General features: G+C 43.2%; 1 protein-coding gene across 3 annotated transcripts in view; it reads right to left on the reverse strand.

Moving 5' to 3' along the window:
- The window catches only part of WDTC1 (WD and tetratricopeptide repeats 1), a 72,047-nt gene that overhangs the window by 17,508 nt on the left and 37,819 nt on the right, over window positions 1-16,720 (reverse strand). For all 3 annotated transcript variants that reach the window (XM_055389129.2, XM_055389128.2, XM_055389133.2), the window contains exons 4-6: window positions 7,045-7,091; window positions 5,886-5,997; window positions 1,433-1,620 (exon numbers count right to left, since the gene is read on the reverse strand). In XM_055389129.2, coding sequence (XP_055245104.1) covers window positions 1,433-1,620; window positions 5,886-5,997; window positions 7,045-7,091 — 347 coding nt within the window. The remainder of the gene's footprint in view (window positions 1-1,432; window positions 1,621-5,885; window positions 5,998-7,044; window positions 7,092-16,720) is intronic.

Here is a 16,720-nt window from a genome sequence, read left to right on the forward strand (position 1 = left end):
TCCGCTTCTACCAGCTGGCCCTGGCAAAATCTGGTCAGCCAAGGTCAAAAAGTGCTACATAGAGTTGGACCTGCCACTGACCAAGTGCATTCTGTCTTCTGAGGTTCAGGGATGCAGTGACTTACCCCAGTCAAATACTGAGTGAGATTGCTAGGATTTGACCCCAGGTCTGTCTGACTTCACTGCCTTGCTCTTGACTATGTTATAATTTATATATGACTTAGATATTCCTTATCTGTAAAAGGAAAGAGGGCGCAAAGTCCTACAGGAACTCAAGGGAGACAGATTAAAGCAGGCTGGGGAGATAAGAAAGAAGTTCTAAGGTCACAGCTGAAGAAAGGAGTTAAAGAAGGGCAACGACACCATTTTAGAATGAAGGGAAGTAGAGGCAAATGTGTAACAATGCAGGGCACTGGAAAAGGGGACAGTCCATTTTACCATTTCCGGCTGGCTTGCCCCCTCCCAGGTATATAGCCACTGACCAACTGTTCAAGAGAAATGTATCAAGCGGCTCTATGTGCCAGGCGCTGTGCTGGGCTCTAGGGATACGACCAAGAACAAGACAGACATGGAGTTGCTCTAAGAGAGTTTACTTTTACTATTTAGTGAGGATACAGACAAAAAAGTAAACCAATAAGTAAAAATAAAATAAGGCCAGGTGTGGTAGCTCACACCAGCAATCCTAGCACTGTGGGAGGCCGAGGTGGGAGGATCACTTGAGCCCAGGAGTTTGAGACCTGCCTGGGCAACACAGAGAAACCCCATCTCTACAAAAAAAATAGAAAAATTAGCCAAGCATGGTGGAGCGTGTCTGTAGTCCCAGGTATTCGGGAGGCTGAGGTGGGAGAATCGCCTGAGCCCAGGAAGTCAAGGCTGCAGTGAGCCATGATCACGCCACTGCACTCCAACCTCCGCAATAGAATGGAGTGAGACCCTGTCTCAAAAAATAAATTAATTAATAAAAATAACTACAGGTGGCAGTTAGAGTTACAGAGGATATAATTGTTAAAAAAAGCATAACGTCTGTCTACTTTAGACAGGATGGTCAGAGAAGGTGCTTCTGAAGAGGTAACTGAAGCTGATCTCCTTAGGATAAGAAAGAGTCTGACATGGGAAGAGCTGGGGACAGAGAATCTCAAGTAGAGGAAAGAGTAACGTGAATGCCCAGAGGCAGTAGAGACCCTGGGCACCTGAGGTGGTGAGAAAAAGCTTGTGGGCCTAGAGGTAGTACAAAGGAGGGCAAAGAGGGAGGAAGGTGAGGGCGGAGTAAGCAAATGTTCCCAGTGGAGTTTGTACACAGACAACTGCCCTGGGCAGACAAAGGAGGTTGGACCTCTGCTGGAGGGAAAGAGCTAGGTCTGTAGAAGGAAACACTATATAGGATGATGGGATGGGGGAGCGACAGGCTCCACTAGATGCCCCAGACTCTTACCGGATAAGGCCATCCTCAGCAGCACTCCAGAATGTGTTGGGCCACATGGGCGCTGTGGCGATGCGCTTCACCCGGTTTGTGTGGTCTCCAAACATGTGGATGGTCTCCTTTACTGTCAGGTCGTGCACATGCACCTTAGAGTCGGCTGCCCCCGTGATCAAGATGCGGTCCCCAGCGTGAGGCAGGAACTATATAGGAGAAATGGAGGAAGGGGTGGGTGGTAGGAGTAGAAATGGCCACGGAAGGAGGCTAGCCTGGATGTCTGTACCCTTTTCTCTCTCCATGTCAGATAAGAGAATGAGCCCATGCAGGCTGGGCGCGGTGGCTCATGCCTGTAATCCCAGCTGCTCAGCAGGCTGAGGCAGGAAAATCCCTTGAACCCGGGAGGCAGAGGCTGCAGGAAGCCAGAGGCTGCAGTGAGCCGAGATTGTGCCACTGCATTACAGCCTGGGCAACAAAGCGAGACTGTCTCAAAAAAAACAACAACAATAAAAAACAAAACAAACCCTTGAGGTTCAGCAGTAATATACAGCAAGATTGTGTTCAAGCCCAAGTCTGTCTGACTCCCACATGCTCTACTTGCCTCATGATGACTACTTAGTAACCTAGAGATTAAGTAATAAATTAGTCCTTAAGTGAAAAAGACTTTGAGTGTTTTAAGGGAATGGGTGTGTGTGGTTTTGTTTTTTTGTTTTTTTTTTTTGGAGACAGAGTCTCGCTCTGTCACCCAGGCTGGAGTGCAGTGGTGCAATCTCGGCTCACTGCAACTTCCACCTCCCGGGTTCAAGCGATTCTCCTGTGTCAGCCTCCTGAGTAGCTGGGATTACAGGTGTGTACCACCACGCCCAGCTAATTTTTGTATTTTTAGTAGAGACAGGGTTTCACCATGTTGGCCAGGCTGGTCTCGAACTCCTGACCTCAGGTGATCCACCTGCCTTGGCCTCCCAAAGTGCTGGGATTGTAGGCATGAGCCAGAATGCCCTGATGGGAGTGAGTGTTTTAAATTAGTTTGACTGCTTCTGAAAAACAATCTGGTAATAGTAACAAAGATTAAAAACAATTTCTATTTTTTGACTCAAAACTTCCACTTCCAAGAAATAATCCAGGCCAGGCGTGGTGGCTCATGCCTATAATCCCAGCACTTTGGGAGGCTCAGGCGGGCAGATCACAAGGTCAGGAGATCCAGACCATCCTGACTAACACGGTGAAACCCCGTCTCTACTAAAAATATAAAAAAATTAGCCAGGCGTGCGCCTGTAGTCCCAGCTACTCGGGAGGCTGAGGTAGGAGGATGGTGTGAACCCGGGAGGCGGAGCTTGCAGTGAGCCGAGATCGCACCACTGCACTCCAGCCTGGGCAACAGAGCGAGACTCCATCTCAAAAAAAAAAAAAAAAAAAAAAAGGAAATAATCCAAAAAGAAAAAAGGGACCTGGTCAGAAATGCTTGGATGCCTCTTATAATAGCAAATATTGGAAACAGCTCAAATGTTGGACCATAGGGAAGGGCTGAGCATCGAGAGGATACATCTCTATGCAGTATTTATTAAAAAACAAAAAACAAAAAACAAAAAAAACCGGCCAGGTGCCGTGGCTCACACCTGTAATCCCAACACTTTGGGAGGCCGAGGTAGGCGGATTACCTGAGGTCAGGAGTTTGAGACCACCCTGGCCAACATGGTGAAACCCCGTCTTTACTACAAAAAAAATTAGCCGGATGTGGTGGTGTGCACCTGCAATCCCAGCTGCTCAGAAGGTTGAAGCAGGAGAATCACTTGAAGCCAGGAGGTGGAGGTTGCAGTGAGCTGAGATGGCATCACTGCACTCCAGCATGGGTGACAGAGCAAACAAGACTTCATCTCAAAAAAAAAAAACAACAAAAAACCACCATCCTGATAAAGGCAAGAACAAAATACTCCAGATGACATCTGATAAGAAAAAAACAGCTGCAACCATAGCTTCAAATAATGAAAAAAGAAAGTATGCAGTTCTGGGCTGGGCGCTGTGGCTCGCACCTGTAATCCCAGCACTTTGGGAGGCGGAGGCAGGTGGATCACCTGAGGTCGGGAATTCAAGACCAGCCTTACCAACATGGAGAAACCCTGTCTCTACTAAAAATACAAAAAATTAGCCGGGTGTGGTGGCGTATGCCTGTAGTCCCAGCTACTCGGGAGGCTGAGGCAGGAGAATCGCTTGAACCCGGGAGGCGGAGGTTGCGGTGAGCCGAGATCTTGCCACTGTACTCCAGCCTGGGCAACAAGAGCGAGACTCTGTCTCAAAAAAAAAAAAAAAAAAAAGAAAAGAAAAAAGAAAGAAAGTATGTAGTTCTATCACATAACTTTGAGGATAAAAAATATTTGGGAGTGGTGTTGAATTCTCGTGTGAGTTCAAAAAATTGAAATATCTTTTTTTTGAAATTGAAAAGCTCCTCCCTACCCACAACAAGGCTGAGTGGTAGTGTTGGGGGAGGGGCAATGTCCTACACTGAAACAGCTGATGTCCCACTTGACTTTAAATGTTCACAAAGAGCAACAATTCACTCTTTCCACATAGGCTTCTCTAAGGGCTCATTAGAACAAGGTCTAGCCAGGCACTGTGGCTCATGCCTGTAATCCCAACACTTTGGGAGGCTTAGGTGGGTGGATAACCTGAGGTCAGGAGTTCGAAACTGGCCTGGCCAACATGGTGAAACCCTATCTCTACTAAAAATACAAAAATCTGCCAGGTGTGGTGGTGCACACCTGTAATCCCAGCTACTTAGGAGGCTGAGGCACAAGAATCGCTTGAACCCAGAGGTGGAGGTTGCAGTGAGCCAAGATTGTGCCAACTGTACTCCAGCCTGGGCGACATTCAGAGTAAGACTCACCCTCAAAAAAAAAAAGACCAAGGTCTAGATGAAATAGACATGATTTAATTATTTTAGGGACAACCAGTAGTCTTTAATCCTGTCTAGAGACGGCATACACTCAATGCACAGCAGAAATAAACTGGGGAGCCCTTGTCATGATCCTGTGGCTGCTGCCACACGCATCGCACACCATAGTCACCACCAGGGGGAGCGCATGAGTTAAATACATATACATCTGCAGTGTTTCCACTACCTAAAGAAAGAAGAATCCTTTTCAGGTTGTTTTTTTTTTTTAAATAGAAGAGGAGGCTGACAGTCTGCTTGTAAGTGCTGTTCCCAAGGTCTTACCGTTAGGGAGTATCAAGACCATTATGAAATTCTGGTGTTAGAAATCAATGTCTTGTGCTCTGATGCTAAACTAATGGCTTAGGTCCCCTTCCCCAGGCCTGACTGTACAGACTAAAATTGGACCTAAACTCTTTGCAGGGGCAGAAAGCAGTTTCCGTTAGTCATGTAAGAGGTAAATCATCATTGTTCTGTCTCTAGAGGCGAGAATCACAGCTTGAGAAGAAAAAAGGGTTTAGGAAAACAAGTAGGTTTGGAGCTATCATCTTGTTCAGGTATCTTGTAATTCCTCTTGATATTAATTAGGAAAATATTTCTTAGAATAGTGAGGGTTTCTGAAGGACAACTTCATTCTCACATCTATCCATTACAGAATCTCAGAGCTGGAAAGGCCCTTCCTTGCAGGCCATTTCTTCCAACTTTAAATCTTGGAGATAAAGCACCTGGCGAGTGGACAAGTGCAGGGATAGGACATTTACTCATCTCCTCCAGGGGCCCATTCTACATTTTTCAAAGAGCTCTAAGCATTAGACAGTTCTTTCTTTCCTCAGGCCCACATTTAATTCTGTGGACTTATAGCCGCTAGTCCTAGGTCTGTTTTCCACAACAAAAAAACATGTCTCATGTCATTTCCAGGGCTTCAACAGAGCTTTAAAGGTCTGAAGACACTTGTAAGCCCCCTTCTCACCTCTCCTCCGCTCAACTCTCCTCCTCCAACAAATCAAAATATTCATTTCCTATGAAGGGGTAGAACAGATAAAAAGCACTGGGCACAGACTTTATTTTTATCAATTATCTCATTGAACTGTCACATCAACCTTGTAGACTGTTATTTCCCTTTAAAAAAATTAATTTGTTTACAAATCTGGGAGATTTTCCTTCGCTGCTTCCTTTTTTACAGATGAGCAAACAGGCTCAGACAGGTCAGGTGATTTGCTCAGGTCACACAATGCCCAAGAAGCAGATAAGGGAGTCAAACCCAGGTATGCCTGCTCTCTACGTTCATGTTCAGAACCATACCCCCACCACCATTCACATAAAGATAAATTCATCTAGAATTGGCCGCTTAGCTCTAAAAGAGGAAGAAGAACATGGAAGAGAAATGAGGTTTCAGGAATCACCAACAGATACTTAGATCATAAAGCTGTCTGTGACCCTAGACGGTATATGGGACACACACATACCAACATGGCGTGGCCACAGCCCAGTCACTCTTGTGCTTGCTCTGTGGTTTGTGCTTGCTCTGTGGCTTGTCCTGCTCACCTTGACAGAGAAGATATTTGCGGTGTGCCCCGTGTGCATGGAGAGCAGCTTCTTGTGGTGCAGCGGGTCCCACACAATCGTGTGCTGGTCATCGGAACCAGAGGCCAGCAAGCTGAAAGCAGAGTGAGGGATTGTGATCTCTCCTCAAATTCCTAGGCTCCCTTTCCCCATCCCATGTTCTCAGTTTACAAGGAGTTAGGTTACAGAATTTGAAGAACAGCAAATGTCACAGAATTTAAGGTTGCCTTGTAAACAGCTGATTCTCTTCTATTTTGTCCTGAGAAATTTCCATTATTCTTTTTTTTTTTTTGAAATGGAGTCTCGCTCTGTCCCCCAGGCTGGAAGTGCAGTGGCGTGATCTCAGCTCACTGCAAGCTCCGCCTCCCAGGTTCACGCCATTCTCCTGCCTCAGCCTCCTGAGTAGCTGGGACTACAGGCGCCCGCCACCACACCCGGCTAATTTTTTGTTTTTTTGTAGAGACGGGGTTTCACTGTGTTAGGCAGGATGGTCTCAATCTCCTGACCTCGTGATCCACCCGCCTCGGCCTCCCAAAGTGCTAGGATTACAGGCGTGAGCCACTACGCCCGGCCAAGAAATTTCTATTATTCTTAAACACATTGGCTTATTAAAAAAACGGGGTTTTGGGCCGGGCGCGGTAGTTCATGCCTGTAATCCTAGCACTTTGGGAGGCTGAGGCGGGTGGATTGCCTGAGCTCAGGAGTTTGAGACCAGCCTGGGCAACATGGCAAAACCCCGTCTCTACTAAAAATACAAAAAAATTAGCCAGGCATGGTGGCGCGTGCCTGTAGTCCCAGTTACTTGGGAGGCTGATTAAGGAGAATCGCTTGAACCTGAAAGGTGGAGGTTGCAGTGAGCCAAGATCACGCCATTGCACTCCAGCCTGGGTGACAGAATGAGACTCTGTCTCTAAAACAAAACAAAACAAAACAGGGTTTGGATGGTCATCCAACTTTCCATCTGTCTGAGATTGTTTAATTGTGTTGAAAATTATGGGCTAAGCTGAAGAACGGCAGACAGCAGCAGTCTCTTTTCATTTGGGTCCACTCTTTTCCTTGGATCCTCTCAGGAGGAGCCTTCCTGTTCCACCCTCCTTACTTCCTTCCCCAGCACCCTTCAGGTGCTCTAGCTCATACTTACTCTCCTTTCTCATTCCACTCCAGACAGTTGACACATCCTGAGTGACCCTGGGGGAGCAAATGAAGAGACAGGAAGAGAGTTGGTTAGGGGTTCTCCTGGGGAACTCAACACCAAGAAGTGGAACTGAACAGGTAAACCAGTCTTTCCATTTTCAATATTTTCCAAGTGCATGTGAGTGGCCAAAGTGGACTTAAACTGACTAGTGTCTTACAATATATAAAGTACTTTCATATTCATGATCTCACTTGATACTGGGCACTTCTGAGCCATAAAGGACAAGTTTCATTGATCCCGTTTTGCAGAAAAGTAAACTGAAGTTCAGACAGTAGAAAGCAGTAAAAGTGAGATCCAAACACATTTCTGCTTTTACCATTAGAAGGAGTATGTCAGCCAGGCACAGAGGCTCACACCTGTAATCCTAGTGCTTTGGGAGGCTGCCCAATCTGCTTTGGGCAGATTGCTTGAGCTCAGGAGTTGTAATCAACCTGGGCAACATGGCGAAACCTCATCTCTACAAAAAATACAAAAATTAGTTGGGTGTGGTGGCATGTGCCTGTAGTCCAAGCTACTCGGGAGGCTGAGGTTGGGAGGATGACTTGAGCCTGGGAGGTGGAGGTTGGAGTGAGCTGAGATCGCACCACTGCACTCCAGCCTGGGCGACAGAGCCAGACCGTGTCTCAAACAAAACAAAACAAAAACAGAAAAAGAGATATGTCTGAAACAGTACCTTCAAGGGACACCCTCTCAGTCACAGAAAATTTGCCAGGAAACATTCAATCCAAGGACAGCCAATTAACTAGAAGGCTAATCTTTTATTCACCCAGCATTTTTTTTTTTTTTTTGAGACAGAGGCTGGAGTGCAGTGGCACGATCTCAGCTCACTGCAACCTCCGCCTCCCGGGTTCATGCCATTCTCCTGCCTCAGCCTCCTGAGTGGCTGAGACTACAGGCACCCGCCAACACGCCAGGCTAATTTTTTGTATTTTTAGTAGAGACAGGGGTTTCACCGTGTTAGCCAGGATGGTCTCGATCTCCTGACCTCATGATCCGCCCGCCTCGGCCTCCCAAAGTGCTAGGATTACAGGCGTGAGCCACCGCGCCCAGCCTCACACGGCGAATTATTCATCAAGCACCTACTGCATGCCAGGTACTGTTCAGATGCTGGGGGTACAGGAGTATAAAAAACTCCTTGGATCTTCCAGAGCTTAATTCAAATAGGTAGAGCCTGGTGCAGTAAGGTAAATTAGGTCAGAGTCTTTATCTTGGGGATTTGAAAAAAAAAGAGAGAGAGACTCTGTCTCAAAAAAAAAAATAAAAATAAGAAAAAGAAAAAGGAGAGAGATACCAAACAAACCCAGAAAAAGATAGGAATGTCAGGCTTTAGGAAGAGGCTTAAAGGATCTTTGAGAACATTTTCTGACTTTCAGGCAAAGCCTGTGATCCAGTTTGTGTAGCTACACATAAGGACCCTCTCTTAACTACAACCCAGTGAGATTCATCATATACACATTTAACGTACCTGCTGACTTCAGGCCTAAACCCTTGTGTAATGAGGCTCAACCTAAAGGGTCAATGTCAAAGAGCATGAAAGTTACAGATATTTAATGAAGCCTCCACAAAAAATGCCAACTAGGAAAGACAGGAAGCAGACAGCCAAGTGCTTCTCTCTAACTTCTTAAAAAACAGCATGAATGAGTCTGAACAAGCAAGATTTAGATTAAAATCCAGCAAAATTAATAGAACACTTACTAAATGCCAGGGTAGATGCTAAGCTTTCACTTTTGTCAATTTATTTAAGCTTCACAATACACATACTTATTACCATGTATTAAGGTTATGTAGGTGCAATATTTTAACAGAATGGAGTAAGTTCTGACAGCAAATAAAACTTTAAAAAAATTCCTCACTCACTCTCCATTGACTTAATGATATGTTGTCTTAAAGTCAGAATGATTTGAATATCCAGACATTTCCATAAAATCTTTTCTTTTGTTCCTTCTTTAATCCAGCTCAATGTTTTCTCAAATTTTAGTGTGCCTAAGAATTACTTATATGGAGTAGTAATAATTATAAGAATAGGTAAACTTAGCTTACTATGTGTCAGGCCCTGTCCTAAGTACTTCACATAATTACCCTTGAAAATCCATTAAGTTGTCCATAAAATACAACAAATATCATTTTATGTGTACAAGCTGTATTTCCTTGAGCAAATTCTTTAACCTCTCTGTGTCTCAGGCTCTACATCAGTAAAAAAGATAATAATTGTAGATAGCCTCATAGAGTTGTTGTGGGAAATGAACAGTATTTGTAAAGCACTTTGAGTGGTTACTTTGATAGCTGAGTGGCAGAATCAGAAATAAAATCCAAACATGTCTTTTCCATTGCACCAAGAGAGTTCAAGACTTACAGCACAGGCTGGGCATGGTGGCTCACACCAGTAATCTCATCACTTTGGGAGGCTAGGCAGGAGGATTGCTTGAGCCCAGGAGTTGGAGACTAGTCTGGACAACATAGTGAGATGCTAGCTCTACAAAAATTTAAAAAATTAGCCAGGTGTGGTGGCGTGCACCTGTAGTCCCAGCTACTGGGGAGGCTAAGGTGGGAGGATCACTTGAATCCGGGAGGTGGAGGCTACAGTGAGCCATGATCACGTCACTGCACTCCAGCCTGGGCAACAGAGCAAGGCTCTGTCTCACAAAAACAAAAACAAAAAAATCCGAAGAAACAAAAAATGTAAGCACAGCCCAATGTGAACTATATTGGAGAAAGAAAAATCCTCCTAAAAATCATGAAAAGGAGTGATTATATTTCTGGTCGGGCTCCAGCGATCCTCCCACCCCAGCCTCCTGAGCAGCTGGGACTAGAGATGCGTGCCACCACACCTGGTTAATTTTTGTATTTTTTGTAGAGATGGGGTTTTGCCATGTTGACCAGGCTGGCTGGTTTCGAACTCCTGGGCTCAAGTGATCTGCCTGTCTCAGCCTCTCAAAGTGCTGGGATTACATGCGTGAGCCACTGTGTCCAGCCTTAATTCAATCTTTTAACAATTATTCAAGCACCTATTATATACTAGGCATTCTTACACATGCAAAGGTTGTTGTGGCAATTAAGAGAACTCTAGTAGGGTAAGAGAGAAAATAAGCAAACATATAAATCAGTAAGATGAATTCAGATGGTACTAAGTGTGATGCATATACGTTATTTATTTTTATTTTTTGAGACAGTGTATTACTGTGTCACCCAGTCTGGAGTGCAGTGGCGCAATCTCAGCTCACTGCAACGTCCACCTCCCAGGTTCAAGTAATTCTCTGCCTCAGTCTCTCAAGTAGCTGGGGTTAGAGGCACGCATCACTGCGCCTGGCTAATTTTTGTATTTTTAGTTGAGACGGGGTTTTGCCATGTTGGCCTTGGCCTCCCAAAGTGCTGGGATTACAGGCATGAGCCACCACACCTGGCCTGGATATACTTTAGATATAGTGGTCAGGGAAAGCCGCTCTGAGGAATTAATATTTGAGGTGAAATCTGAATGCTGAGAAGTAGCAAGTTACACAAAGATGTGAAGGAAAAGCATTTCAGGCATATGGAATAATGAGTATAAAAATAACAGGCCTGATAATGCCAAAGAAACAGAATGAAAGCCAATGTGGTTAGAGCATAGTGATGAAAGGGACAGAGTAAGATGAGCAAGATGGGCTCAGGGAGGTGAGCAGAGGCCAGATCCTAAGGGTGTTTTACAGGTCATGGCAAGAAGCTTCATGGGGCCAGGAATTGTGTTGGTCTTATTCACTGCTATATTATTTTCCCAGTGTCTAGAACATTTCTGTCATATAGTAGGCATTCAATATTTGCTTGAAAATATGACTGAATTAATGAATAGTTCCTAGTTCTGCCCTCTGGTACTTCAAAGCATGAGTTTACTCCATCATCTAAAGCAGAGGTCAGCAATCTTTTCTGTAAAGGCTCAGATAGTAAATATTTTAGGTCTTGCAGGCCATATGGTCTATATCACTATTACTCAATTCTACCATTGAATCACTAGAGCAAACATAAGCAATACATAAGTGAGTATGCTGTGTTCCCATAAAACTTTACTTATAAAAACAGGTGGCAATAAATTTGAATTTAAAGCTCATATGGGCCAGGTGTGGTGGCTCACGCCTGTAATCCCAGCACTTTGGGAGGCTGAGTTGGGCTGATCATTTGAGGTCAGGGGTTTGAGACCAGCCTGGCCAACATGGTGAAACCCCATCTCTACTAAAACACAAAAAAAATTAGCCGGGTGTCATCATGCATGCCTGTAATCCCAGCTACACAGGAGGCTGAGGCAGGAGAATCACTTGAAACCAGGAAGTGGAGGTTGGGGTGAGCCAAGATCATGCCACTGCACTCCAGCCTGGGCAACAGAGTGAGACTCTGTCTCAAAAAAATTTTTTCAAATTAAAATAAAATAAAGCTCATATGGAAATACCAGAGACCCAGAATAGACAAAACAATCTTGAAAAATGAACAAAGTTGAAAGACTCGTACTTCCCAATTTTATAACTTACTACAGTGCTACAGTAATCAAAACAGTGTGGTACTGGCATAAGAATAGACATTTAGATCAATGGACTAGAGTTGAGAGTTCATAAATACATCCTTAAATTTACAGTCAATTGATTTCTGATAAGAGTATCAAGACAGGCTGGGAACAGGGGCTTGCACCTATAATCCCAGCTATTTGGGAGACTAAGACAGGAAGATCACTTGAGACTAAGAGTTTGAGACCAGCCTGTGCAACATAGCCAGACTCCGTCTCTTAAAAAAAAAAGAGTGTCAAGCAATTAAGTAGAAGGAAAGAATAGTCTTTTTAGCACATGGTGCCAGGACAAGTGGATGTCCACATGTAAAAGAATGAAGTTGGATCCTTACCTCACACCATACATAAAAATTAATTCAAATGGATCAAAGACCTACATATAAAATCTAAAACTACAAAACTCTTAGAAGAAAACACAGGTGTATATATTCACGACCTTGGATTAGGCAATGTTTTTTAAGACACAACACCAAAAGCACCAGCAACAAAAGAAAAAAAGTTTAGTTGGGCATGGTGGTGTGTGCCTGCAGTCCCAGCTACTCAAGAGGCTGAGATGGGAGGATTGCTTGAGCCTGGGAGGGTAAGGCTGCAGTAAGCCATGACTGTGCCACTGCACTCCAGTGAGGGTTACAGAGACAGATCCCATATCAATTAAAAAAAAAAAGATAAAACATAAATTGAATTTCATTAAAATTAAAACTTTTATGCAAAGTCACCATTTAAAAATGAAAAGACAACACACAAAGGAAAAGAAACAAAATTTCAAATCATACATATCTTATAACTCAACAATAAAAAAGGGCAACCCAATTAAAAAATGAGTGAAGCATCTGAATAGACATTTCTCCAAAGAAAATACACAAATATGACAACAAGCACATGAAAACATGCTCAACATCATTAGTCATTAGGGAAATGAAAATCAAAACCACAATGAGATACCATTTCACACCCACCAGGAGGGCTATAATCAAAAAAAAAATTTTTTTTTCTTTTCTTTTTTTTTTTCGAGACGAAGTCTTGCTCTGTCACCCAGGCTGGAGTGCAGTGGTGCAATCTCGGCTCACTGCAACCTCCTCCTCCTGGGTTCAAGCAATTCTCCTGCCTCAGCCTCCCAAGTAGCTGGGATTACAGGTGTGTGCCACCACACCTGGCTAAGTTTTGTATTTTTAGTAGAGATGGGGTTTCACTGTGTTAGCCAGCATGGTCTCAATCTCCTGACCTTGTGATCTGCCTGCTTCAGCCTCCCAAAGTGTGGGATTATAGACATAAGTCACCGTGCCTGGCCTATAATAAAAAATACTGATAATAAGAAGTGTTGGCAAGGATGCAGACAAATTGGAACCCTCACACATTTCTGGTGGGAATGTAAAATGGTGGTACCACTTTGGAAAACAGTTTGGCAGTTCCTCAAAAAAGTTAAACACTGAGTTACCATATGACCCAGCAATTCCACCCTTCGGTATATACCAAGAAAAGTGAAGAAAACATGTCCACACAAAAACTTGTACATGAATGTTCATAGCAGCATTATTTATAATAGCCAAAAAATAGAAACAACCACATGTTCCACCAACTGATGAATGGATAGACAGAATGTGGTACATCCAAATGATGGAATGCTATTTGGCCGCAAAAAAGAGAAGTACAGATTCATACTATAACATAGATGAATCTTAAAAGAAAGCCACACACTTCATAATTTCATTTACGTGAAATGTTCAGAATAGGAAAATCCATTGCAACAGAAAATAGATCAGTGGTTTCTGGGGTAGGGCCAGTATGGGAGAAGGAAGTGACTGCTAAGATGGGTAAGAGGTTCCTTTTTGGGGTGATGAAAACGTCCTGGAATTAGATAGCAGGGATGGTTGCAAAACTTTGTGAATATAGTTTGTGAATAGTCAAAACCACTCAATTAAATAAAATAACAAACAAGCAAACAGGCGACATTCTGGATTTGGCCCACTGGCCACAAATTGCTGATCTGGATTTAAAGGACAGTCCTCACAAAAGGAAATATCTCACAAAGTCAGATCCCCGCTCCATCTTTTTCTTTCTTTTTTTTTTTTTTTGAGACAGAGTCTCACTCTGTCGCCCAGGTTAGAGTGCAGTGGTGCAATCTCCGCTCACTGCAACCTCCGCCTCCTGGGTTCAAGCAATTCTCCTGCCTCAGCCTCCCAAGTGCTGGGATTACAGGTGCCTGCCATCATGCTTGGCTAATTTTTCGTATTTTTAGTAGAGAAGGGGTTTCACCATGTTGGCCAGGCTGGCATCTTTTTCTTTAAACATGACTGTTTAATGAACTTGGTATCTAGTTTACTTCTCTAAAACGGTATTACCTTAAAAAGCTCTGACAAGTCTTTGTTAGAATAAGGTTACACTATGCCCATGGAACTGCTCTGGTCTACCAAAGCTATTCACAAAGGAAATCAATCTAGTTTCATATGACTTGTTTCCATAAATTCATAATTTGAATGTATGCTAAAATAATATAAGAAACAAAATGGAAAAAGCAAGCAGGCCAGATTGTAAAGGTGAGATAGATACATAATGTTTGCAATTGTTTAAGGATAATATGAAGAAAACTAATAAGGCAAGAGAATAAATCCACCAAGCCAGGAACTATCTATTAAGCCATTTTTAAAACAGACATATGGTTGAGGTGGAAAGGATATGAACTCTGTAGCCAGATAAGCCTGATATAAATCTTTTAAATCTTATTTCTACCACTTATCTGACCTTAGAAATGCTGAGTTTTACTCTGATTTGTAAAGTGAGATTCCTTTCTTCTTCTCTCTACCATGTGTCTAATACTGTGCCAAGAAATCCCACAAGTGAATGAAATAGCAGGAATCAAAGTGTGATCACAACTTCCAAGGTGATCTTGGGAGATCCCTGGTAATACATACAAAATGAAAGCAAGCAACTCCCCAAAAAAGTGAGGACTGCAGGCCATGGCTGGAATCCCAGGATATTTGGTTCTTCTCCAGTTGTGACAATAAAACTCATGAGATGAGCTGGCACACGTAACTAAAGAGGGATGTGGAATGCTCAGCAAAAATGTCCAAGGAAAGTGGAAAACTGATTGGGTCTTATATACTAGAACGGCTTAAATTAATCCTCATTAATTTAAATTTAAATTGTTTAATCTCAACCTCCCTTCTGGCTCTCTTACTTGGTTGCTGCCACTACAACAGTTCTTTGTATTTTCTTTTACTTTTAAAAAATGTTTTATGGAGATGGGGTCTTGCTGTGTTGCCCAGGCTGGTCTCAAACTCCTGGCCTCAAATGATTCTCCTGACTGCCAAAGTGTGGGGTTATAGGCATGAGCCACTGTGCCCCAGCCAGTTCTTTGTATTTTCTTTTCTTTTTTCTTTCCCTCTCTCTCTCTCTCTTTTTTAAAGACAGTGTCTCCTTCCACTGCCCAGGCTGGAGTAAGTGGTATGATCATGGCTCACTGCAGCCTCAACCTCCTAGGCTCAAGCAATCCTCCCATGTTAGACTCCCTAGTAGCTGGGAGTACAGGCACACACCACCACACCTGGTTAATTTTTGTATTTTTTTGTAGAGATGAGGTCCTGTTATGTTGCCCAGGCTGGTCACAACTCTGGGCTCAAGTGATCCTCCCACCTCAGCCTCCAAAGTGATAGGATTACAGGTGTGAGCCACTATGCTCAGCCCTTTGTATTTTCCTAATGAACAATTTAAACTTTCTATTTTGAAACAATTTCAAACATAAAAAGTTTGCAAGAATAGTATAAGAATGCCCATATATACATTTTACCTAATTGATAAATTAAATAATCTTTTTCCCTCTCCCTCCCTCTCCTCTCTCTCTCTACACACGCACACACACACACACGTGCAAAGTACTTAGTACTTTTTTTCTGAACCATTTGAGAAATCAGTTGTAGACTTCAGGACCCCTTACACTTAACTACTTCAGTGTATAATTCTTAATAACATTGGTCATTCTTTTATTTAACCAGTGCATATTTATCAAAATCAGAAAATTTAACACTGATACAATACTGTTGTCTAATGTATAGTCCATATTCAAATTTCACTAACTGTCCAATAATGTCCATTTTATTTTCCTCATTCAGAATCCAATCCAGGATCACACACTGCATTTGGTTTATGTTTTCTTAATGTCATTAAGAAAATTAGTCACTGGCCGGGCACGGTGGCTCACGCCTGTAATCCCAACACTTTGGGAGGCTGAGGCAGGCAGATCACGAGGTCAGGAGATCAAGACCATCCTGGCTAACGTGGTGAAACCTCGTCTCTACTAAAAATACAAAAAATTAGCCGGGCGTGGTGGCGGGCGCCTGTAGTCCCAGCTACTTGGTAGGCTGAGGCAGGAGAATGGCGTGAACCTGGGAGGCAGAGGTTGCAGTGAGCCGAGATCGCGCCACTGCACTCCAGCCTGGCTGACAGAGCGAGACTCCGTCTCAAAAAAAAAAAAAAAAGAAAAAAGAAAAAGAAAATTAGTCATTTTCTGTTTCTTTTAATCTGAGACAGTTCCTCAGCCCTTTTTTGTTTCCTATGACACTGAAATTTTTGAAGACTATATCAACTTTTGCCCTGTCCCAAGACTAGAATTAGTTATTTCTCCAAGGATCCCTGCTTCCTTTTAATAGAGAATGGTATTTAGAAACTAGTAACCCATAATTACTATGGTATTACTGCTTCTAAATTACCTTTGCGTGGACAGAGCTGGAAATAATAGATAAATACAAATTTCTATATATGTAGTTTATTTTTATTTTTTTAGAGACAAGGCTGGGGTTGCCCAGGCTGGGGTGTAATGGTGCAATCATAGCTCACTGCAGCCTTGACCTCCTGGGCTCAAGTGATTCCCCTGCCTCAAACTCCTGAGTAGCTAGAAGTACAGAAATGTGTAACCATGCCCAGCTATTTTTTATTTGTGGAGATAGGGATCTCACTATGTTACCCAGGCTGGTCTCCAACTCCTGGCCTCAAGCTATACGTGTTTTTAAAATCATGAGTTTATATTGAAACAAGCTAATTCCAATCCAGTACCTTAGAGTTCTTCCTCGTCTTTCCCTATTCCATATTTGAATTTCCCTTCTA

This window comes from Gorilla gorilla, chromosome 1, assembly GCF_029281585.2.
Source record: "Gorilla gorilla gorilla isolate KB3781 chromosome 1, NHGRI_mGorGor1-v2.1_pri, whole genome shotgun sequence".
NCBI lineage: Eukaryota > Metazoa > Chordata > Mammalia > Primates > Hominidae > Gorilla > Gorilla gorilla.